Source organism: Pelodiscus sinensis, chromosome 2 (assembly GCF_052426305.1).
Source record: "Pelodiscus sinensis isolate ZL-2025 chromosome 2, ASM5242630v1, whole genome shotgun sequence".
NCBI classification, from domain to species: domain Eukaryota; kingdom Metazoa; phylum Chordata; order Testudines; family Trionychidae; genus Pelodiscus; species Pelodiscus sinensis.
The window spans coordinates 154,955,382-154,980,118 of NC_143053.1; the positions used below are offsets into that span (position 1 = coordinate 154,955,382).

Here is a 24,737-nt window from a genome sequence, read left to right on the forward strand (position 1 = left end):
TTGGTACTGGGCATTGTCAGAGTCAAGCTGCAGGGCTAAATGGATATCACAATAGCAAGTCCAGAGTTTCTGTCCTCTAATCCGACCTGCTGCATGTTGCAGGCACATTATACCCAGTAATTACTACAATGATCCCAACAGAATCTGGGCAAACCAGAGCATGTTTTTGCAAAGGCCTCAAACCTGCTACTCATTTGATAAACAGTCTGTATTACGAACTGAATTCATTCCCATCTTCTGCTAGTTTATATTCCATTCTGTTAAACTTGAATTAACTTGATGTTGAACCTGTGCAAGTATTAGGTTAAGCAACTTTTGCTAAGACAAATAGCATGTGATAATGGATAATGTCTATTAAATACTTACTGCAATTGTACTTAATTGCTGCTAAGTGTCCAATCAAGAGTAACTTGATTGGTTAGTTTGTTCTTCCATCTCCCAGCCCCTTTTTTTCTTTTCAGAACCCAGCAATTGTAGACTTAGTTGTAAATTATAAGCAAAATTGCTTGGGATTTTGGTGTTTATATAGTCTTTTTTTATTGAAAGACATAAAAATGCATAATTTCGATTAATTCCTGCATTCAGTCAGGCCATAAATATCTGGACAACCGGCTCTTTTATAGTATTTTGGCACTTTTGTATCTGGTCCTGGCCAGAAAAAATAAGCACTCAGACATGAACTTGAAACATCAAGAAAAAGAAAAAAAAGCTGTCCTGTGGTTCAATATTTGGGCAAGGCACCTGTCGGAGTTTGCTGTGAAACTTCTCCGAAGATGTGTGTCAGAACCCGTCCTGGGTTGCTTCGTAGAATTCACAAAGAATTCCCTCCTTGGCTGGTTTAATCTATTGATATTTAAATCCAGTGCCTTTTTTGTAAGAAAAAAAATGCCGGTACTCTAGGCTCAAAGTTGTTGAGCATATAAAAAAAAAAAAAAAAAAAAGCGGTCGCAGCCCCTTTAAGAGCCGCATGTCCTGTGCATGCTTCCAAGCTGCCCCAGGAAACAGGTACCGGTATGCCAGAGGGGAATCCCATTCAATTCAAGTAAGATAGGAAAAAAGGTGGCGGTACTCCATCCTGGGGCGTACCATCACAAAAAAAGCACTGTTTAGATCTGCATTTCCATATACCTTTATGTACATGTTGGAATTAGTGTCTGTAGGTGTCTATAGCTGGGCAGACAGGCCCAAAGCATGTTTATAAAATCGGAGCTTGATTTTGATATATTTACTCATGTGGAGTAGTGCTTTACTCCTTGAATAGTCACACATATTTCAATGGGACTACTCAAGAGCAAGGAGTTACTCCAACATGAGTAGAAGAATTGTAGTCTAAAGCCTTTAGTAAATGATTTCATGTACAGCAAACAGCTGCCTGTTTATTGAGCATTCATCATTGAATCGCTGAAGTAAACAAACATCAAAAGAAGAACTATTAAGGTGCCTTTTCATACTAGCTAAGACTCCTGGCTACCTCCAGTACTACTGTATGTATCCAGGGTCCTCCTCTTCGTCTCTTCCATCATTGAGTTGCTCCTATTTCTTAAATAAAAGTTCTAATTTTATCAATTTTTACCACTAGTTTCAATGTGCAAAGCAGGAATAAAAATGCAACTTTTCTCTAACATTTGATGCAGTCAAGTTTATATTCCTCATGGGGTGAGTACCCAATTTCTGCTGGAATAATCAAATGTGTACCTTCCCTCTTCATTCTTTTTCTTTACAGTTTGATGTCAGTCTCCCTGTCCACCTTATGCTTCAGACTTCAAACTTTAAAGCTTGTCTATCTGACCAAAAAGAAATTGGTCTAATAAAAGATATTAACATCTTATGCTTGTCTTTCATCTAATTCTTTCTCTACCAAAATACCTTCATTCCTACCTCTAGTTTTCTCAGATCTCTCAGATCATTGTGCAACTTTTATTTTTTACTCCTTACAATCCAGTGCTCCATAACAATTTTCTACAAATTACTAAAACTAAATCATTTCTGCTTCTTAATAACTGGACTGTGTCCACTGGAATTCAATGATTCTTAAAACATTCCCATTTCTATTTACCGTCATATTCATTGTTTGTTTAGGTATTATTTCGGAAGTTCATCCCAACATTAGGGGAGAACCAGACAATCATATTATCTTCTGTTTTCCTGCTAGTTTGGATAGCTCTAAATAATGTTATAAAAACACAGAAAACAGCTGTCAATGTATGACAACAGAAATAGCACATGTCCATTCTCTCCATTTTTATTTAATGGCTGTGAAATATGCTGAATTGAGAACCCTAGAGACTGGAGTTTTCATTTACATGCAGAACATACATATCGGAGGAAGGAACGGGGAAAGCTTCCCATCGCAATTTGCCTCAACCCTGATTTGGTGGGGGGCATCTCTAGGGATGGTAAGTCAGACATGAGACCTGGTAATTCAGTTTCTGTGGTTCATTAAATCCTTGGGATTTCTGTTAAGACTTCCAATGAGAGTGTCAGAGTTTGAGGTTGTTTTCTTACATGTTCTCCAGTCCAAAGCATATGTCATATAGGCCACTGAACAATCATCATGTGGTAATGACTTTGAGTTGTCACTGAACTTGTGCAAATCCTCTAATCATTGGGTTGGGGCTACCTCAGAAACAGTCTCTCTCACCATGTATTCACACTCAGAACACAGTCCTTATACATTTACAATATATTTCAGCAGAGGGGTCAATTTTTCTTAGTGTATTGCCCATTGTCTCCATTTCTCAATAAGTTCCTTCTTATTTGCTTTCAATGTTCTTTACATCAGCAGGCCCAGCCAAAGAGTTTGCGGGGCCCAAGGCAGTGAGTGAGCGGACAGGTGGACAGCACTGGGCCCTGAGCCGCATGGCTGTGCGGTCAGCGCAGCAAGTGAACAGCTGGGTGGGTGGGGCCGGGAGCTGGGCAGGGCGGGGCCCTGAATGTGCGGGGCTCAAGACAACTGCCCTTGCTCGCCTTGCCCAGAGGCTGGGCCTGTACATCAGATTCACATTTATCAATAACCCTCAATAGCTTCAGAGTTTGTAGAGCAAAGACAGGAGTTGCTATTCATTTATCTCCGATGGAATCTTCACAGCTGTATCCCTTCTCGTAAGTTATGGCTTCTTTGATTGCTCTGAGTTTACCACACTACCCAACAATTTATCTCATTCCACTTTGTGGTAGAAGTAATTCAACAAATGTCAAAATATATTAGTTTCCCAGTAGATTTATCTAATGTCTAAGAAGTCGCTTCTTCCATAACTCCATTTCAATTTCTCCCTTGATTCCAAAAGACTGAGTTACTAATTTTTCATCTCTATTTTCTTTATCCTCTCATCTTGTCTGTGAAAAGCATGACAGTCACACAAAATGTTTGTGTTTCTAGCAGAATTGGAAACCCAAGGGAGTTCTGCATAATTGTCTTGCAAACTCCTCAGTCCAGGTTCACTGAAAACTTTGCTACTCTTTAAATTAATCGGAGCAGTTTTCTCATTCTGCATTACAACCCTGACAAATGGCTGCAGTACAAGCTATGATGGTAGCTGGTACTTTCACTTTGGCATTTTGAGTTAGATTGAACATCAAACATACACCCTCCTAGCTTTCACTGTGAGTGTGTGTGTAAGGGTGGGTACTGTCAACCCTCATAGGTCAGAACAGCCAACTATTGTTGTCTTTTGCTCTTTATGCAACAAAGGCACCTGATCCTTCAGTGCTAAACCACCTAAAGCTGTAATTTCCAATAGAAAGTTATGCAGATCCGTACCACTTTCACCGAGTCTTGACTGTTCAGAGTAGCCTTTCACATTCTCTTATCTTAAATTCTGTATTAATATTGATGTGGTCCTACTTAGTTCTTTGGGGAGAAAATGCAGATGTCTTGTTATCTGTTCAGCTCCATGGTTTTTCAAGCCAAACCCTTTTTATTCATTAATGATCCAGGTAAATCACAACCACTGAAGTAGTTCAGTTCCAGACATTCTTCAATCTGAAGTGCCTTACCCTAAACTACCAAACTTTACATTTATTTTGAAATCGTCTTTTAGTCAACTTAAAAGGGAAGCCGAGACCTTGAAGACAAAACAAGTGAGAGAGCTGGAATCTATCTGGAAAAAATACAATGGAAATCAGTCCCAGCCTAAACATTTACCGAGTCCTTAATCCCTGTTAATGTTTTCACTAAACACAAATGAAAACCAGCCCTATGGAAAATATAGAGTATTTTCATTATTATCCTTTTTGCTGTAGCAAGTGTTTCTCTGGAAGAAAGGTGCCTGGCAAAGGCATTGAACATATGGCTTTTGTGTGTGTGTGGGGAAAGGATTGCAAACAGAGGAAATAGTTTAGCATGAGGTAAGCCACAAAAATATGCAAACATACAGGGAATCTGTTTGATATGCATGAGTCACCTACAGCAATCAGCACATATGGAGAACACACACAAGTGCATGTGGGGCAGCAGGTGGTGGCAGTGATATACTCTGTGACAGAAAGTAAGAGAAACAATCCAGTGTCAGTTCATTTTCTTTGCTGGAAGGCTTGCTCATTGAACCAGAATGTCTATTTCATTTTTAATTTCTCGGAGGAAATCGCTGCATGCAAATATCCCTCTTTTGGCACTTCGGGAGGAGTGAATGTGCTAGTGAGCTTTCTGCATACGCTAGCTAATAAAAGTCAAGTGCGATTGCACAGAATGCTTTCGATCACCGACAATGTTAACTTAGCTAGAATAATGCCACCAAAAGTTGGCTTGTGGTGATCTTTCACTCACTGTTGTTGTCTCTTCTTTGTTCTAACTTCCTGGAGATGCTAAAAATGGATGGAGAGGTGGTCACACAGTCGCATATAGTGATTATGATTAAAATATTAATTTCTACCCTCTTCTGGTATTCACCTTCCCCACAGTACTTGCAACATTCTCTATGGGAAATGGGAAATGTTACAAAAACTTCTGCAACTTAAACTACTGCATTCCATAAACATCAAGGCCAAGCATGAGTGACTATTACAGCTCTATGCCATGGGCAGGGGGTTGCATTACAACAGGATTTTCTTTAATTCCCAACATAAATTAAACCAGTTTTGAAGCTGCTTTGCAGACACATTGCACTACAATACATAGATTTTACTTCTGAGTTTGCAAAAGGACGTTGTAACAATAATTTAAAAAAAGAAAAGACAAACACTTGTCAGGGATGGCCTAGATGGTGTTTGGCCCTGTAGGGTACTGGACCTGATGACCTCTCAAAGTCCCTTCTTTTCTTATGATACTATGTTTACATTTGTGAAATAAGACATTTGACAGTGGCTTTTTATACTTCAGACACAATGCCATTTGTTTTGTAGAAAGAAGTCAAATCTGACAGGGTATATCTTGTATTTTGTATATACATATACAAATACATTATTTTTTAATTAATCACAATGCCTGAATGCAAGTTAATTTAGTTTCCATGTAAGTTCTTTAACTGATTGCAGTATCCTTTTGAGGTGTATTGTGATCACAAAAAACATTAAAGCACTCCTTTTATTATTAAAGACTTGTTCATTTCTCTAGTATAGAGACACCCATTGCCTAAAGTAGTAACTTTCCAGTATGAAATGGTTACTAACCTCTTCGTAACTGTTCTCTGAGATATGCTGCTCATGTCCATTCCCACATAGGTGTGTGTGTGCTGAATGCACTGTTGCTGAAAAGTTTTTCCCTCAGTATTAGCCATCAAGTCATCTCGTGTACACTTTGGAGTCATTCTGATTGTATGTAGGAGCCTGCTGACTTAAGATCCCCTCAGATTATTTTGTTGGCAACTCTGACAGAGGCGGAGGAAGGCTTATTTAAGAATGGACATAAGCAACACATCTCAAAGAACAGCTGCTATGGAAAGGTTAGTAGTGTTTTCTTCCTCAAGTGCTTACTTAAGTCCATTCCCATCTAGTGATTCCCAAGCAAATGTTGGAGATGGTTTCAGAGTTCAACAAGTGGACTGTATGGAAAGAAGGAACTGAAATGGTGCTAGGTTGGCAGACTTCTATATTGAGTGCCATGAAGAGCTACATAGAGCTCTGGAACTTACCTGACAGATACTACTCAAAGAAAAACCTTCTGGTGACTGTGCATGAGGTGAACACACACCTATACTGGAATGGACATGAGCAAACACTTGAAGAAGAAGAATGGGCTTTGATGTCCAATACCTAATTTTACCAAATATGCAGCTAAATTGTCTACATTTTGGAAGCCAGCTTTAAGATGTGGAGCGTTTCTTCATCTAATATTAATTCTGATTTCCACAGAGTACTTTTACCATTAAGTTGTATGCTGTTTGCCAGAGCAAAATATCTAACTCTGAACTTTCCAACTACCAAGTAAATTTTAAATCATGCTAATAGCTTATCACTTACATGAACATTTTAAATTGAAACATTTTGGGATAGATCCTCACTTGTGCAGACTTCAGTGAAATCTCTGATGTTAGGTTGATTTACATAAGCTATTGAATTGACCCTGCATTTTATTTACAGACAGACAGACAGACAGACACACACACACACACACACACAGATGTGCATATGAAAAGAGTGGATGGACAGACAGTTTTCCTCTCCTTGGCTACAAGTTTATCAGCAGTACTCACATGACTTCCTGTTTGCTCGTGACCGCTTCCTCTCTCTAGGCACCGCTCGCTGACTTGGCACTTGGGTGGCTGACTTTACAATGCGATCCATGATCTCATCAGCTGCATCATCTGTAGCATTAGGTGAATCATCACCAGCAGCATTCCATGAACTGATTCGGCCTGGAAAGAATTGGATTTTTAGTAAAAGAGTCCCCTCCCCACATCACATATATTTGTAGTTGGACCACTGCAGAATGACAACAGGAAGCTCAATGACGGCTGCTTTAAAGCTGTCAGGGTGACAACCTCTACGTTTTGTTGAAAATAGTAGATAATACCCCAGCTACTCTGCAGCATCAGAGGAGAGTGTGAACTATAAGGGAGTTCTGCACTGGCCTTAAACTCATGGCTCTGCTCTAGCCTATGCAGCTGGCAATAGTCACCCAGGGACTGTCCACCGATTGGGGACTGCTGGAATGCAGGATGCTCTCTTCACATCCCCTTTTACTCCCTACATTGGAGCCACAGTGGGTAGCACCGAAGCTGACTCTCCCACATCTGCTTCCAGGCTTGTGGCACAAAGGGGATATGGTTGAGGAAAGAACCTGTTTTTAGCCCTTTGAAAGGAAGAAATCACTTTTTCACCACACGGTTGGATAGATCCTGGCACAACTGCATGCACTCTGTTACAAGCAGAAAAGCAAAAGTACTTGCCAAAATGCTATGACTGAAAAGCTATATAAGCAATTTTGGTCGAAACCTCACGCATGTACATCCTTCTTCCCCACCCCCCGCATCTCCAGAGAGCTATGTCTCTGAACCAAAAGATCTGTGACATTATGGCCCTCCCTGCTGCAGAGAGGTCGCCATCAGGCCCATCTTTTGGTTTCTCCATTAGACATTATTATTTGCTTTTTTAAAAAATAATTGGAAGGTTAGTCAGTTGGAAGAATAATGACAATGAGCTTTCCAAAGGAGCTGGCTCAGTAAACAGCCAGCTTAAAGAAACATCAGTGATGGGACCGTCCTTCGGCACTTCACTGTTGACAGTAAAGAACAGTCTTGAGCAGCAGTATGTCCTGCTGCTTTTTTTCCTGGCTCCCGTCAACAGCACTTCTATTACGACAGGGCTCCTAAAAGGCTTCTGTCTGGCTCGGTTGACAGCTGCCTCTGTTATTCTTTAAGCCGACAGGAACTGAATCTTATTACAGGACACACTCCTCACTAGCACTTAATGAATTACGTCCACTGTTTAGCTTGCTGCAGAGCAGTGTGAGTTGTTTACTTCTTTGTATCTTAGCTACTCAGATGCTTTTCAAATGGGGAGCTTTTGGAGCCAGGCATCAAAGCTTTAATCAAATACCCAGAAAATGTTTTACTAGACGAGCATAGTGGTACCAAAAGGAATCAGTAACTGATAAGATGTCCATACATGAGGGAAAAGAATACCATGAAGAACAAGACTTATTACCAAGATTTAATACTTTAAATTTTAGTATATGCCCTGGACCCCAGAACCATATTCTGGCCTTCAATTGAGAAACCACAGCTGTAAAAAAAATCGTGAAAGGAAAATGAGCTTATGAGCCCATTCTCCGTGCTGTGATTCAGCAACAAGAAAGAGGTTTGCTTGCTATACTTCTTATGAGTAGATATCCCAGAGGATATTTCATTGCCAAAGATGGGTGTACTACTGCACTCCTTTGTCAGATGACTGGGTCTGCACATCGCAGATCGGGACAACATTTGATTTCCCAGGATTTAATTTTCAGAACCGAACAGTGCTGACACTTGACAACTGTTGGCTTCAAATGAAGAAGAAATATCCGCTAGAGTTGCAAACACATCCACAGCTGCCTATGGAAGGTAGATGACCTGCCACCAATAAGCTCTCTCTTTACCAGCTGGTATCACAGGCCCTAATATGGCACTAAGTGACATGAATGTGTACATTCATAGACTCATAGAACGCTAAAACTGGAAGGGACCTTGAGAGGTCATTGAGTCTAGTCCCCTGCCCTTCATCTGGTACTGATTCAAGCCTGGGGAGTATTATGTTTTACCCATGGACTACTAGTGCTTCACTGTGAAATGGTTTCATGTGACTGGTCTGACTGATTTTTCATCTACAATTTCATTTTTTTTTACAACTGGTTTTACAAAAACAACACTGAGCTCGTATATATGGTGTAGACTCGGGTGTCCACTACAGTTCTATGCAGTAGGATAAATCAAATAGCAGGGAAATCTGCATACATTTATAATCTCTTTTTCTCCCTTCAACAACTTTGTGGATTCCCCCTCTTCTTTCCCTACCATTTCCCATGAGCTTCAAGCCCTTTAAGCAACAGTTTGTGGCCTCATGTGTAGGGTCACAATATTTGAACTTTCAAAAAAGAAGACTGCCTCCCCCCCGAGAGGGAGTGTATCTGTATCAGTATCTATCAACTCACGTTGTATTAATGTGTAACATATAACATGAGTTGGTAGATACTGATACAGATACGCTCCCTCTTAGGGGTATCCTCTTTTGTGAAAGTTCAAATATGGTAACCCTACAAGTCATGTGGCTATTTTCAATTTGCTTTTATTAGAAAAAATTATGCAGATTTCCACTATATTTCATAATAAAAAGTGACCACGGGAATAGAGACTGTGGCTTAAAGGGGATGGTTTAAAGGGGAGCCAGGGTCATGTGGGATGGAAGGTGAGGGGAGGAGAGGTCACTTTTAAATGGTCCTTATTCCTTATTGCAACTCTCACTGTCCAAGTTATAGACTACCTGCCTGATCTTAGGCAAACCACTCAAAATGTCCATGACCCATTTGTAAAACGAGTGTGGAGTAACAAACACTGCTTTTTTTCTTTTGACTCTTTAGACCGCCAGCACCCCACTATGGCGGCATGACCTTAATATCTTCCTGTAACACACACAATAAATAATGGCAACGCCCAAAGGGAGTTGAGAAAATAAATATTCAGCATTTACCTCTGCTGGCTCTGCTTCGAGTGCGAACTCCTAGCACAGTGGGGCTTTCCCCACTGATGGAGGAAGTTTTCAACACGGCCTTCATGTTCTCATGCTCTGCTGCATCTTCAGCATACTGCAGACCCTGTGGCTGGCTCTGAGACGGAGTGGAGTTGCTGGAGAACTTTCCAGACTGCAGAAGGAAAAAGAATTCATTGTTTAATTGACACAATCTTAGTTAGAGAGCCAAGGTGGGTGAGGTAATATCTTTTATTGGACCAACTTATTTTGCTGAGAGAGAAGCTTTTGAGCCTACACAGAGCTCCTCGTTAGGTCTAGGAAAGGTACATAGTGTCACAGCTAATTATAAGATGGAACCATGAGTGCCATTTATGGGAATCTGGGGACGCAGTAGCCCCCTCCTCTGAGTTTGAACCCCTGGATTTCATACTTGATGTCTGCTTAAATCCCATGTTCTAGCTCCAAAGACAGTTCTTAAATGCAACAGAGTTTGAGCTGCTGACAGCTTTGCCTTTGGGGCAGGGAATTTGTTACAAAAGAAGGGAGGCAGGGTGATTAAGAATAACAAAAGACTGGGCATTCAAAGAACTGAAGGATTGTTAGACCATCATGAAAACATTTCTGGGTACTCCACTTAAAATATAGGGGGAAAAAGAGTAGAAATGAGTATTTTGCTGCAGGGATCTGCATTTGGACTACTGCTTTTAAACTTCTCAGAAATGTTCTTGAAAAAAGGAGTAAACAGTGACTAATCCAAGTTGACTGTGAAGAGTTTAAAGGGGTCTCACAAAACTGAGTGACTGGGCAACACAAGGGCAGATGGAATTCAGTGTTGATAATTGCAAAGTAAGGCACATGGGAAAATACAATCCTAACTATAAATACAAAAAACAATGGGTCTAAAATAGGGGGTCTACCACTCAAGAAAGAGATATTGGAATCCTTGTGGATAGTTTCCTAAAAACATCTGTTCAATATGCACTGGCAGTCTAAAAACTAAAACAGCTAACACAATAATAGGAATAATTAGGAAAGGAATAGATAATGAGACAAAATATCATACTGCCTCTATATAAAGTCACTATATGCCCACATCTTGAATACTGTATGCAGACCTGGTCACCCCATCTAGAAAAAGACATACTGGATTTGGAAAAGGTACAGAAAGGGCAACAGAAATGATCAAGGGAGTAAGGAACAGCTTCCATATCAGGAGATATTAACAAGACTGGGACTTTTTAGCTTTGAAAAGAAATGACTAAAGGGTGAGGAGATATGTCAGAGTTCTAAAAATCAGAAATGGTGTAGAAAAATGGAATAAGGAAATGTTATTCATCCCTTCACTAACATAACATAACACAAAAAGCAGACCCAATTAAATTTATAGGCTGCAGATTTAAAACAAACAAAATAGGAGACAGGGGATGGACCATGATGATTGCCTCTTCTGTTTCTTCCTTCTGAAGCACCTGGCATTGGCCATTGATGGAAGACAGGACACAAAGCTAGGAGGACCATTGGTCTGACCCAGCCTGGCCATTCTGACGTTCTTATATAGAGCCGAAATGTATCTGCCCCTTGCTGTAACCCACTAGACCCCACTCCTCTTCCAGAGCTGAGATAGAGTCCAGGAGTCCTGACAGGATCTGTCTCTCTCCACAGAGTTAGTAACAATGTAAGAATATGCATGAAAATTTTAAGGCTAATCATTGTCTCTTAAGTGACTTGACACAGATGTCAAAATATGTTCATGTTAGGGCTGAGTGAGTCTAATATTTATTATTTTTTTTCTTTTATATAGGTATTAGATACAGTGCTCCTGTCAACTAGGTGCTAAGTTGTCTGCCAATAAAAGTAGAGTTTTTCACTGCCTAGTATGCCCTGGGTAGAGATGATGTGTAGGGGGGAGGATGGATGGGGTGGTTCCCTCTCCTATTTGAAGGTTGGCTTGTACCGAGAACGCTCAGTAACGCTGCTGAAGCCTCTCTCTTCAGTCCACGCCCCTATGTTCTCACTCTTTCCTCTCCCCCCCTCTCATGGTATGAACAGGTTGGCCCTCTTGCCAAAATCTGAAATGGCTGGATGGAACAAATAATATAGCATAAGTTATTAACACACATTTCAAAGGACCACACAAGGTGAAATGGCCCTTTAACACTGCTCCAGTCATAAGGAGGAAGGGCAAAGGTGGTGGAGGGGGGTGCAGGTAGCAGGGAGTTGTTAGTGGGGTTACAGATTATTGTAATAAACCATCAATCCAGCGTCTCTATTCAGTTCATTAATTTTAGAATAGAGCAAAATTATCAATTTAAGCTCCCAGCCTTGTTTTTAAAATTGTTGTGCATGTTTCCTTTGAGGATGAGACCTGACAGGTCAGCTATAGTGTGATCATTTTGTAAAAAGTATTCACCCACTGGTGATAGGGTGTTTTGGTCTTTTATCATTTTCCTGTGAGTTTCTGTGAGTGCATAGCGATTATCTGATTTTACCTAGATATTTGCTATTGGGACATTTAATGCACTGGATGAGGTACACCACATGCTGTGATCAGTGTATGAAGGATCCAGGGACCTTGAAAGGTGTGTTGTGCGGGGTACTTATCAGCGATATGTCTTCAGATTTTGCATCTATTGTTTTGGCAGGTTCTGGGCCTACTTCAAATTGGCATGTCCTGGTGTGGGGAGCTTGCTTCTGATGAGTTTGCAGAGATTGGAAGATCGTTTGAAGGCTAGAAGAAGAGATTCAGGAAAGATTTCCCTCAGGATGGGGTCCTCATGGAATATGGGTTATAGCTGTTTCATGGGCTCCAGTGAAGAGGGGTAGGGGACAACTAGTGGTGTATGGTCAGAGGAGTTCTAATTCTGTATTGAAGGTATTTAGTTTTAAAGACTACAAAACTAGTACAGAAACTATGTCATTATGACAATATGACACATCACATAGTAGGCACATAAGCAAAGATCCTTGCCTGGTAGACTCATTTGCAGTACAGGCTGACTCAAAGAATGAGGCAGCAGTCACTTCTCATACCCTGATAGCTGTATGAACAAGGGAGTTAGTTAGTTAATGCCTATTACACCCCCTGGTGTGTAGGGCAGCAACAAAGGTTCTCCATTTTTGTTTGTCTTTGGCCATTTTCTCCAGTGTGTCCCAGTTATAGTTCATTCTCTTCATATCTGCCTCAACAGTACGCCACCATGTTGTCTTGTGCCTCCCACGTTTCCGTCGTCCTTCAGGCATCCGGTGAAATGCTACCTTTACAATGGTGTCTGCCTCCCTTCTCATCATGCCCTATCCATCTCCAGCATCTTCTCATAATGATAGTGGTCATGTCCTCCTGGTGACATCGCTGGAGCAGGTCGTGGCTGGAGATTGTTTTCGGTCAAAAGATGTGAAGTATCTTATGAAGGCTGGTGGTGTGAAAGGATGAGAGCTTGGCATGGTCACACTCTGTCATCTGCCAGGACTCTGAGCCGTATAGTCGTGTTGATATGACACAGCTCTGGTATAGCTTAAGCTTGATGTGGACACTGTGTATCTCTCCATACATTGTTTGAAGTATGTATGGAGTACCAAGGTGCATATACAATCTCAGAAGTCCTAGGCATAAGTATGGGCTTTCGTCTTCCCATCAGAGCACAGGGTGAGAAACAAAGAAGTGCTGTGTGACCCTGCATAAGAGCTAGCCCTTGAGACTCAAATACCAGAATGATGGGCACACTAGATGAACCAAGTTAGCTAAGTAAGGAGTAATTAAGTTTGTTATGTAGCATCAACTAATACTAACTTGGCAGAGCACAAGTAGTTGCACTGTCCATGAAAGGAGACATTTTTCTGCTGTCTCTAACCTCCCTCTCTACTCCTGCCCCCCCTACATATCTATGGAAATCAGTCAAGCCATTCTAATAGCAACTACATACAGTAAGTTAAAAATACATTAAGAACAACACTGAAAAAATGCTGCCAAGTAATTTTATGGCTGGAGCACAAAAATTGCAGGCGTCTGAAAGAAGAACAAACAAAACCTCAAACAGATTTTGGAACATGCCCTTTACTCACGCAGTCTGTGTATGATTTCCGTATTACCAAGACAACATTAAGAAACAGACTCTAAATTAGTTGCATATACATAATATAAATTAATGAAATAATAGGTTGAGGTTTCAACAGTTACAGGAGAAACCTGCCTGTGAATGAGGCCAGGCAACATACAGCAGGATCAGATGATCTCTAAGAACTTATTCAGACCAAAACATTTTAAGAAAGCAAGATGTTTTCAGAGGATGAACATGTTATATTTCTTTCAGCCTAATGGTGTTAAGGTTAAAATATACCACTTTCTCTCATGGTTCACTGTCAGAAAGAGTATTTTAAGTATGTTTCTACCCTGAAAATGATTTCACAAAAATGGTAATTTGTTACTTAACAGGTCTGACCCAGTGTTGTATTCAGAGCTATATTTGAAAGCACCAGGGGCTAAACTATTTGTAAATTTCTCCTCACTCCTGTTAGTACTGCAGACATAACACAGATCTGAGCAAGCGTGTTGAATATTACTCCTCCTTTTGTACTCATTGAGCCTTTATTACTGGTGATGTTGCTTTTAGAAAGAAAGAACCCAGCTTGACTCTCAGGATACTTCTAGACTGCAAGCCTTTTTTGAAAGAGGCTTTTTTGAAAGATACTTTCGAAAAAGCCTCTTTTGAAAAAGAGTGTTTAGACTACAACCAATATTTTCGAAAAAGAAAGCCACTTTTTTGAAAGACAGCACCTAGGCAATCTGGATGCTCTCTTTTGAAAAAGCACAGTTTGCATTACATAGCGCCATTTTCGAAAGAGCACTTTCAAAAAAAGGCGTTATTTCTTATAAAACAAGGTTTTCTGTGGTCGAAAAAACTGCCGTATTCTTTCAATTTACTTTCAAAAGAACGCGGCAGCAGTCTAGACACAGGGGAAGTTTTTTTTTAAAAAGACCACTTTTTTCGAAAAAACCCTGTAGGTTTTTGTAGAAAAGACCCTCAGAGTCTATGTTGAGTTTGCAGGGCTGGCTGTTAGGAAAACCCCATTGTTTTACCTGAAAACTGAAAATATTTGATCTGGAAATAACTGGGAGAATGATACTATTTAAACAAAATGATTTGTCTGATTAGATCTGTAAATTAACCAAATAATAAAGAAATAATCCTGACAAGGCACTGAGCTAAATATACTAATTTGAGATACGCTGCTGATGGTGCATGCCTAGAGTTTGCTTCATTTGGAGGAAGAAAACACATAAATGCTAGATTTTCACATGTGAAAATAAAGGTTAGAAAAATATTAGTGATAAATTTTACTGCAATGCATGATGGACTTGTTTTAAAAAGATTATTGACAGTAGGCTGAAAAGTTATCAGATACAAAATGTCACACACACACACACACACACACAAAAACCCCCAAAGGAGACCATCATCACATAATCATTAGAATGCACATACTAGTCAAATATTTATATACAAATGTTAACTCAATAGCACATATTATTCCATCTAATCAGTTCAAATTGTCATTCTCTTGGTGATCCCTCATGTTCTGCCCCACCAGATACTGAGTTATAATCTTTGGGGAAGCAGAGATACTAGATAAATAGCTTCCTACATATCCTTCATTTTCAAATACTGATGCTTTGGTTACCTGTAAAGACTGTGCAAATGAACTGTCTTTATAAAGCACTGGACAATCAGCCAATCAAATTGCTTTGTTAGATGAACTGGATGAGTAAGCTATTTTTGAACAAAGAATGCACTACATAAAAATAGGCTTTTCCACTGGGAATACAGCAGATATATCACCTGGCACACTATTTATTGATGAGTCAGGTATTAAGAGGATTTTTAAGCAGTTCATAAACTTCTCCATTGTTTAATTCTTTGGGATTCACCACCCATATGTTGCAGCATTTCATTTTGCATCCTTATATATAGACAGATGTTTGAACTGCTCATAAAATAAAGATTTGTGCATATATAGCACAACATTGATTACCCCATTGCCGTGGGACCCTTTATCCAAAATGTAGTGGTTTCCCCCCTAACACTCAGATTATTGAGGGTTAGAATAGTTAAGGGAACTGTCAACTTAATTACTAGATTTTGGGAACAAGAGAAAGGAAGATTTAGATAATTAAGGCCTCAGGATTTATAGGAGAGCACTTAAGCTCATAGGAAAAGCTACTTTATAGCTAAAGTCTTGTGACAGTCAAAAAGCCATGAGAATTAAAAGTCATAGTGCACAGTTCCAGCTGAGCTAATGGACTTGAGCATTCCATGCTATTTGTGTTAGAATTAGATCTCACAGCACACAGGGATTGTAAAAACAACATGCTCTTTCAAAGAACCATACCTCTACATCCTCCTCTTCATCAGTCTACCAGAGGAAACAAAGGATAGAACAGAGAAGGACAAAGAGTAATGTTTAGCAAGTACAGTGTGGTCAAAGCATGATATTGTTTAAGAAACAACAAGATGACCTGTAAATAAAGGCAGATAAGGACTTCATATGGGAACCAACTTGCTGCTTACTTTTATTAAAGCAAATATTAATGGATGCTGTTATCATCTGCAGAAATAGCATTTTATTTACTCATCTAAAACCACCAGCCTATTAATCATCCAACCCCTCTCTGCTAGACTAAGCCACCCTTTCTTTCACCTTGCAGGTTAAAAATAGGTGTACCCTACAATCCAAATCTTCTTTGAATTCTACCCCAGATATTGGGGTTAATTGATATTTTGCTCCTGACACTGGCTACTCAGATATTCCAGATCTTCTATTCCCACATAAGTAGTGTTCCCCAATTTTTTAGTTTTATGTTAACCCATAATACCCGTAAGCCAAATGGCACCCGTGAACATTTATGATAAAAAGCTTTATTTATGAATGAATTAGGATGTAACTCGAAATGGGAGAAAATGATGAAACCAAACACAAAAGAATATCACAAAACTTAACAAAACACTCAAGCAAGAGTTGACTTTAAAGAGGTTAAAATAAAATACACGTTTAAAGTTCTTTGATGGACCCTTAATCCCTGAGACAAGGCACTGGAAATCATAGAAACAAATTAACCCTTCACCATCTAGATTGTTCACTCCCTGGACTCCAGACATTTCAAACCCAGCATACCCCTGTAATTAGGCTATACAAACCATAGTTTATGTATCCTGAAGCCACAGTATATGAATTTTAAGATTGCCTCAAATTTGTGGACTTCAGGCCCAATGACCAATGTATCAAGAGTTTAACCTGCCAAATTTCAGGGATGTTTTTCCTATACCCCTGTGAGTCACAGTGCCTGTGCAGGCTGTTCCTTCCAAGATCCCTTGACAGGCCTATACCTCTACTTTTCCTTAGGATGGGTCCTGCCATTTAACCAGTCTCTGACTGACTCTCCAGATTACATCCCTCCGGTTGCCAGCCAGGATATCTAGCAGACTCAATGGACTGGGGGCCTGCAGGAATTTTTCTTTGGGAGCCTTTACCTGGCATTCCTCTCAAGCCCCTTAGTAGACCTGACTTAGTCTTGGAGTCCTCCTTCTCTTCAGTGACAACCTGTAACCTGTTTGCTATAAACACCGATTCTCACTCAGTCTAGGTGTCTCCTTGCATCTTCTCACCCAAACTCTCTGTGCAGTGTCTCTCAGCTCACCTGACCCCGCTCTCTTTTCTAGGTCCAGTGTCCTTTAATGTTTAGTGTCCTCCGATGAAGGGTATGCCTATGCTATGCAACTTTTAGCAACAAAGCTGTATTGACATAGTCGGCGCATACAAATGCTTTCTGTTGGCATTTCTGCCAACAAAATACTTCCACTCCCAACAAGCGGGTTTCAGTTTGTTGGCAGGAGCAAAGCAGCATTCACACATGCACGTGTTGTGACAAAACCGTGTTGTTTGTAGGAGATGGGGAGGGTTAGGGTTAAGAATGCCAAAAGATTTGTCGAGCAAATGTAAATGTAGATATAGCCTTAGTGTTGGGAAGTCACACAGGAGACATTCCCCTTTTAGCAGCTTCCCATTGTTCCCTCTAGGACTCTTAATTACATTAGTGTTTTTGGCCTTCCTTGTTTGGTCCTTTTAACTACCTCTTCCAGTTAGCTGCACTGAAAGTAACCCATCACACAAACACACCGCCCTCCATTCATGAAAAATAACAGAGATATTCCCCAGTTGTCCACACCTATCTCATATGAAGTATTCTCAGGTGGCAGTATAGGAAGGCATTTATTTTATCAATATCTATTAAAGTAGAAATTTTGAATTTCTAAGTTTTTGGATATTGTATTTTTAAAAAATACACTGTTCCATTAATTCACCACCTCATGCAAGTTATTAATACATATTTTCTTATCTTCAGCTCAGTACTGATTTTTTTTCTGGGATTGGGGAACAAAATGTATCAAACATTCATAATTAAATCTGAAAGCCTCATTTTTTGGCTCTCCTCTAGTTTTCGGCACATTCTACATGACAAGATTAGCTGCAAGAGAGTGCTGAGAAGCACATTAACATTACTTTTTAAGGGCACATTTGGTTCAGAGAGTGAATTGTTTGTTTTCCTTTGGGTGTAGTGGCACTGAAATGCAGCCAGACATTTTGCAGTGGACCTCACCAGGTATATTTGTTTTGTTATTCACACTATGGTAAGTTTTTTTTTCCCCTGGCAATCCCAGGGGAAACAAATTCCTCTGAAAAACGGTTATGCAAAGCTAATGTGAACCTTGGAAACCAAGAGACTATTTGTTTATTAATCTAGCCACAAAATGATGAGAAAATAAATGGAAGGAAGAAAATGAAGCAAAAGCACAAAGTAATCTGCGAGAGGCACTCGAGGAAAAGAAAAGGAGCAGAGAACAATGCTAAGTGCATTTTCCATAGTCAGAAAGCAATCTAGGCTGTGTGCGCAGTTTATTTATTATACCAGTGTTAGATTGTGACAGCAGGAGCATTCCAGGTTCTAGAAGACAACTTCCTTCTTGCGCCCCCATTTGCTCCAGGGAGAAGTATCTTGCTGATGGCTTATTGTCAGCCACTGACTACTATTCCTGGCCTACTATGCTTGTTCAGTTCCAGTCATGTGTACCGAGAGGGACAGAGTCAAAGTTCTGTCCATTCCTCTCCCACCTGCTCTGGATGGAAGGAGTAAGCAGTCTGTATAACACCCATTATCCCTATATACTCATACCAAATCTCTTTCCCTATGTAGAAACACATTGTGGGCCAGAGTGCAACCCTATAGTTACTAAGGATAAGAGTTAAAGTAGTAAGTAAATTGCCTAGTTAGATCAAGGATTAATTAGATGGGAATTTTCCTTCTATTCTTTCTTCTTTCTTTAATGGTCAAATATATGGAGAAATGTTTTTGAATTAGGAAAATGTTAACAAAATTACCATAACCAAACAGTACTGGAGGAATGCAGCTAGGCTGAACAGCACCCCTAGCTTTCTTTGTGCATGAGCTCTAGCTTATATAGCTCAAAGGATCTCCAATTCAAATCCCAGGGATTCAACTTTTGTATCAACTTCACAGGCTGTAGCACAATTTCAGGAGACCTTTTAAAAATCACTCTAGGATTCATATGTGTGAGGATTTTTCCATATTTAAATATTATTTCTATTAAATAGAATTTTTAGAATGGAAATTCTAAAGCACTATACAAAAGAGCTGTATAATTCTGGGGGGATGGGTACTTTTATCTACTACTCAATGTTATTAAAAATAATTGAAAAGCTCAAAGGTATAACAACATTTCCTTCCCATCTTTCCTACTTATTCTTCAGTGAAGTGTATCACTTCTGCAAATGTGTGACTGACATCAGTAGCTAAAGGCAGACGTGGGGTTATTTCTACACTAAAATCAAGGATGGGAAGAAGGGTGATTGTAGCATGTGTCATGTCCATGACAGATTTAATCTAGCTAGTGTGGGTATTCATAGCAGCAAAATATGGCTATGGCAGCACAGGCTTCAGCACAGGTTGTTCAAACTAATGTGGGATTCTATATGGGCAGCTAGTTGATGTCTGTATTGCTGCTGTTTCATTGCTACTACTGTAGTATGAGAGCCCGCTAGATTAAAGCCACTTTAAATATGGCTACATATGTTTCAATCTAACTGCAGGGTAGCGATAGCAGTACATTGTGCAGACATAACGCAACCTCCCCATGTACCTATGACAATGCACCATTCTTACAGATACTATTTAGAAAATTAAATATTTAAGTTGGCAATCACTTTGATGAGTATCACTTTTTAACTCCTCCAGAATGTTACAGAGAAATTAGCATGCATTGCAACTATCACACTTCAGTACCTTAACAGTAGCCCTGAAATTTTGCATACCTATCTTAAACCCTCTTCACAGACTCAGAACCTTTCCTTTATTTGGGACTAGTCCAAAAAGGAAAATTTTTTGAGATAATGATGTGGCTCTAACATTCTCTCCCAGACGACAGATTTCCAAAATGTGAAAGGTTATTGCCAGGAAAGATCTACAAATGATTGTGACTCAACGACTTAAATACAATCCCAATATGGGTCTGATGCATTTTTTTTTCCTTACCTAACTTGTCTGAGCCGTTGGCCAAAAAACTGTAATCAGCTTTGGGTTTTTTGTGCCAAAAGCAGGATAGGGGTAGCTTCATATGTGATGAACCACTCATGTTTAATCGAAATTCCAGATTTGGATTTTGAGACAGCTGGAAACTTTTACTAAGTACTGGCACTTATAAAAACTTTAGTTGGACTCAATGAAACAGCATCACAGTTTAAAGGAAGATAAAATAATCAGAGGATCTTTAAAGATTAAGAGAAAGTTCATCTTATTTTTTACCAAAGTAGCCTGAACACAGCCAGAAAAGTTAATCAGATAACAGTTGAAGAGAATCTAAATTTGCGATCTATACTAAAATCTGAAAGAGGCTGCACTTGATTTTCATGTAATATATTTTTTTACCTAATGAGAAAATAAATACTATACATATACAAATGGGAACTTAACATTGCATACCTAGATCGGCACCTAAACATGCAGTCAGTAATTTGATATATGGAATGATTTGGTAGCCTAGCTTTAAGGTTATGTTTTTTTGGCCATATTTTTCAGTAAGGCGCCCTCAATTTTTACTCTATTCTTTGTTGAAAACAGACACTGTGCATGAATTTGTCCACACATCATATGGGAGATTTTGTTTAGGAACCCTTAGTCTTATTTTGTTCAAGTCAGGAAGCTGCTCTGAATCTAGAAGATTAGTAGTCAATGAAAAAGAAAAGCATAATACTGATTTACAAAAGAATACAGAACACATTATTCATAGTGGAGGGAAACCTCAAAGGAAGGTTAATAACATCTAAGGTAAGCATTTACTAAAAAAAGAAAGCTTCACATATATTTGACACAGTGGATTTGATTTTGCCACTTACATCTGTGATCATTTTCCCCCTGGTCTTGTTTCTTTCCCTGTGGTTGGCGCGTTTCTGTTTCTGCTGCAGAACTCGTTCCCTGGTGGTGCGATATTCCAAAGCAAATTCACTTATAATTTTGCAGAACTTATTAATATTGACTTCACGGATTGCGTAAGGAGGATGGCCCATAAATAACAAAAATGCATGGAACCTGAAAAGAAAACAAATTAATTACAGCTTTAAAAATGAAAAAGCCTGGATTTCAGGAAAATAGATTCCAGGTGATCCATTTATTGTCTTATGAGCTCTCTTTTTTTTTTCATGCTGTGAAGTTTTCATGGATGCCTTAAACATCACTGGCATGGTTTATAATTAAAAACATAATGCAAATAAATGGCTAGTCTATGATAAGTTCATCCCAACACATTTTCCCATGCTGATATAAGAGATAAGATGTTTATGGAGCTCCATTCATTTTATTTTACTAATTTGGTATGTGCATGAACAATTTCATTTCAGATATTGAAAAAAAATATTTTGTTTTAATTCCATTTGTTTGTATTAAGCAACTTCAAAGAGGCAGTTAAGAAAGTTGGGGAAAGTCTAGACAAGAAGAATGAAGATTTACAGGCTAGCAGCACAGGAAAAGAAGTATTTCTAGTTCAAAAAAGAAAACCATAAAATGTTGTAACATCCAAATACTTTTAGTCTGGGGCGCTTTGAGTTCACATCTTTATTGTTGATTCAGTTTTATTCACAATGTTTTCTATTATTTGCAGCTTTGCTGCTGCTTCTGTACCACATTATTCACAATAGACTGTTGAATGTATAGATCTTTGTGAATCTATTTATCTATAGTATCCATGCTGATTAGAACACTCATTACAATGAAAATGAAAGATATGATTAAATAAGGTATCTTAGAGAGGCTTAGAATAATAATTACATTATATAATTTAAAGTAAAAAAAATACTGTTCTACTTATTTTCAAATCCAACACAATATATGTGAATAAACCCAGTAGGAAACTTGCGAGTTCCTGCTTTCATGAGTACTCGGCTATATCTGGGGTACTACTTAGAAGGTGGTATGGCCAAGCTTCCCATGGACCCATAAAGTTTGTTTATAGCCACCAGTCCTGGCTCTCAGTGTTCTGCATTGTTATTTATCTCCAATTTACCCTTCAATGTCTTCTCAGAGCCCAGCAAACAGTGAAAGTGTTGGTAATGCTGCTAGACTATACCGATCTCCTGTGATTCGGCACATTCTTTGGTTTGGCACCCATCAGATCGCAACGGTGCCAGACAAGAGAGATTCAACCTGTATTTAAATCATCAGTTAATCATGAGTTTATGAATCTGAAAATATACCAGCAGTGGCACTTGTGTGTATATGAGCACTAGCAGATTGTACAAGTTATGTATAATTCTAGTTCCAGATACAGATCTTGTTCCTCAATCTTTACTATGGCAAATATCTAATTAAAAACAAAAGGAAATTTCCTGAGTATTTTCTAAGGGATTTCACCATAGCATGTAGTAATATGTAAGAAAATAATTGTCAGTCACAGTTTTTCTAAGCAGAAATGCATTATTCAGCTGAAGTTAGGAAATATCTGGAACAAACGAGTATCTGTTATAAAGAATTCACAACAGATATGTTAGTAGGCATGCTTCTTGGAATGTGGTTTGAAGCACACTGAAATAAGTCATTGAAGTTATTCCCATCAGTGCCCTTGTGCTGTACCTGTTAATTATTCTTCTGTGAACAATCTTCAGAATTATGATTCTTTCTGCACAGTCTTTAAGGAACTCAGACATTTTTTGCTTCAGATTTGGCTTCATTTCATGCTTTGCTATAGCCTTAAGGTGATCCCAAGATGCTTTGCACCTTTTCTCCATCTGACATAAGTTGTCCTGAAGTTGTTCAAAGTCAACCTAAAAACAAGTGAGGAAATCAGCCACTTCGATCTCAAATACCACAGCAGTAAGCATGGGAACCTGAACTGTTTCATCTTTATACAACAAGGAGGTAGGGAGGGTGATGTAGCTTCAGCGAGACTGCTATATACATTAATAAAATATAAACATTTGTCTGTGTCTTTACCCTCAATATAAGCATGTGAAATATTAGTCAGAGAAATTCTGAAACACAAAGAAATATAACTATGTTTTTTTGCCATATAGATGTAATATCTAAAGAATGACTTAATCTTCTGCTACATTTATATAAAATGTTTTAGTAGATCCTCCTCTTTGCAGTCAAGTGTTCTAGGATGGTGATTTTCCAACTTTTTTTCTTATGACCCAGTTGAAGAAAATTGTTGATGCCCGCTACCCAAGATAATTTGACTAAAATATGGGGTCTGGGATAGGGCTGAGGACGAGAGCTTTGGGATGTAGGAAGGGGCTCCAGCTTTGGGGGAGGGGTCAGGGCTGGGACAAGAGGGGCTTACCTTGATTGGCTCCCCATCAGCGCTATAGCGGGAGTGCTAAGGCAGGCTTCCTGCCTCTCTTGGCACCGCAGACCATGCTGTGCCCCAAAAGCAGCCAGCAGGAAGTTCCCAGCCAGTGGAAATGTGGAGTTACTGTATAGGGCCGGGGCAATGCACAGAGACGTGTGTGCTTCCCCACGATCTAGGAGCCAGGCCTGCTTCTGGGTTGCAGTGCAGTCTGCAGTGCAGGACAGGCAGGTAGCCTGCCTTAGCACTGCCACTGATCACCAGATCCTCCTGCAGCAACGAAACCCAGTGCCTGACATTCCACAACCCAGTACTGGGTTGCAGCCCATAGTTTGAAAACCACTGCACCAGGGACTATCAGAAAATGTGTGCATACACCAAGGCAGCAAAAGGGATCTATCTATCTAATATGTCTGCCAATCACAAAAATGTCTAGATGCCAATGTTTCCCCTTGGGTAATTCCCTTTCTCATGCAGTATTTTGTTGAAAGACTATGGTGTATTCCAAATGGTCAGTTCACGTGCCAGAACGTCAAGTTTTATTCAGAAGACGTGTTATCTAGTGATCTCAGTACAAACTTGCATCTCTTGATTCATACTATGACATTGTGCGCTTATAACAAGAGCTTTCTAATAGTTTGAAAGTCTGTGTCAACACCGTTAAAATAAATTATTACATCCTCAGTAACACTTATCAGGAGGGAAGCCAATAAATTCCATAAGAAGGTGAAACAGAGGTTCTCTCTTACTCATCAACCAAAAAAGGTGTTCAAATTGGAGTGGTTGACACAAGCCATTTTCAATATGTTTCTAAAAACAGGGGAGGATGCATGAACTATCCTATCACAGTACGGCGCACACACAAAACAAATGGAAACAGCAGAAATCTCCAACGTAGTCCCCTTGACTTCCCAAGGAAGAATACATTTATTTTCAAACAATAGTTCAAAATAGAGATGAGCCTAAGCCATAAAATACAGATTTAGATTCAGATTCCAAACATGCCAGAATTTGCAGATGCTTATGCCTGGTATTTTGGCCCATTTCTTATTACAAAACAGAAAACAGTACTATATAAGGGGTTTCTTCCTGCTCATAGGATCTGAAGGAAATGAAGCTTTGTAAATGTTATTTTCAAAGGTTTTTAATTAAATATATCTGATGCAGTGCAGCTATTCATTAATTTTAATTGCTTTTGTGATAAAGGAAACTACTGTTCCACAACAGTACATA

General features: G+C 39.3%; 1 protein-coding gene across 11 annotated transcripts in view; it reads right to left on the reverse strand.

Moving 5' to 3' along the window:
- FHOD3 (formin homology 2 domain containing 3) overlaps nt 1-24,737 on the reverse strand; it is a 592,306-nt gene that overhangs the window by 17,722 nt on the left and 549,847 nt on the right. For 8 of the 11 annotated variants that reach the window (XM_075921655.2, XM_075921653.2, XM_075921651.2 and 5 more), the window contains 5 exons: nt 22,790-22,980; nt 21,061-21,253; nt 15,985-16,008; nt 9,601-9,772; nt 6,630-6,791 (listed from right to left, as the gene is read on the reverse strand). In XM_075921655.2, the coding sequence (XP_075777770.2) occupies nt 6,630-6,791; nt 9,601-9,772; nt 15,985-16,008; nt 21,061-21,253; nt 22,790-22,980 (742 nt within the window). The remainder of the gene's footprint in view (nt 1-6,629; nt 6,792-9,600; nt 9,773-15,984; nt 16,009-21,060; nt 21,254-22,789; nt 22,981-24,737) is intronic. The other 3 variants (XM_075921652.2, XM_006128123.5, XM_006128121.5) reach the window with 1 other exon arrangement.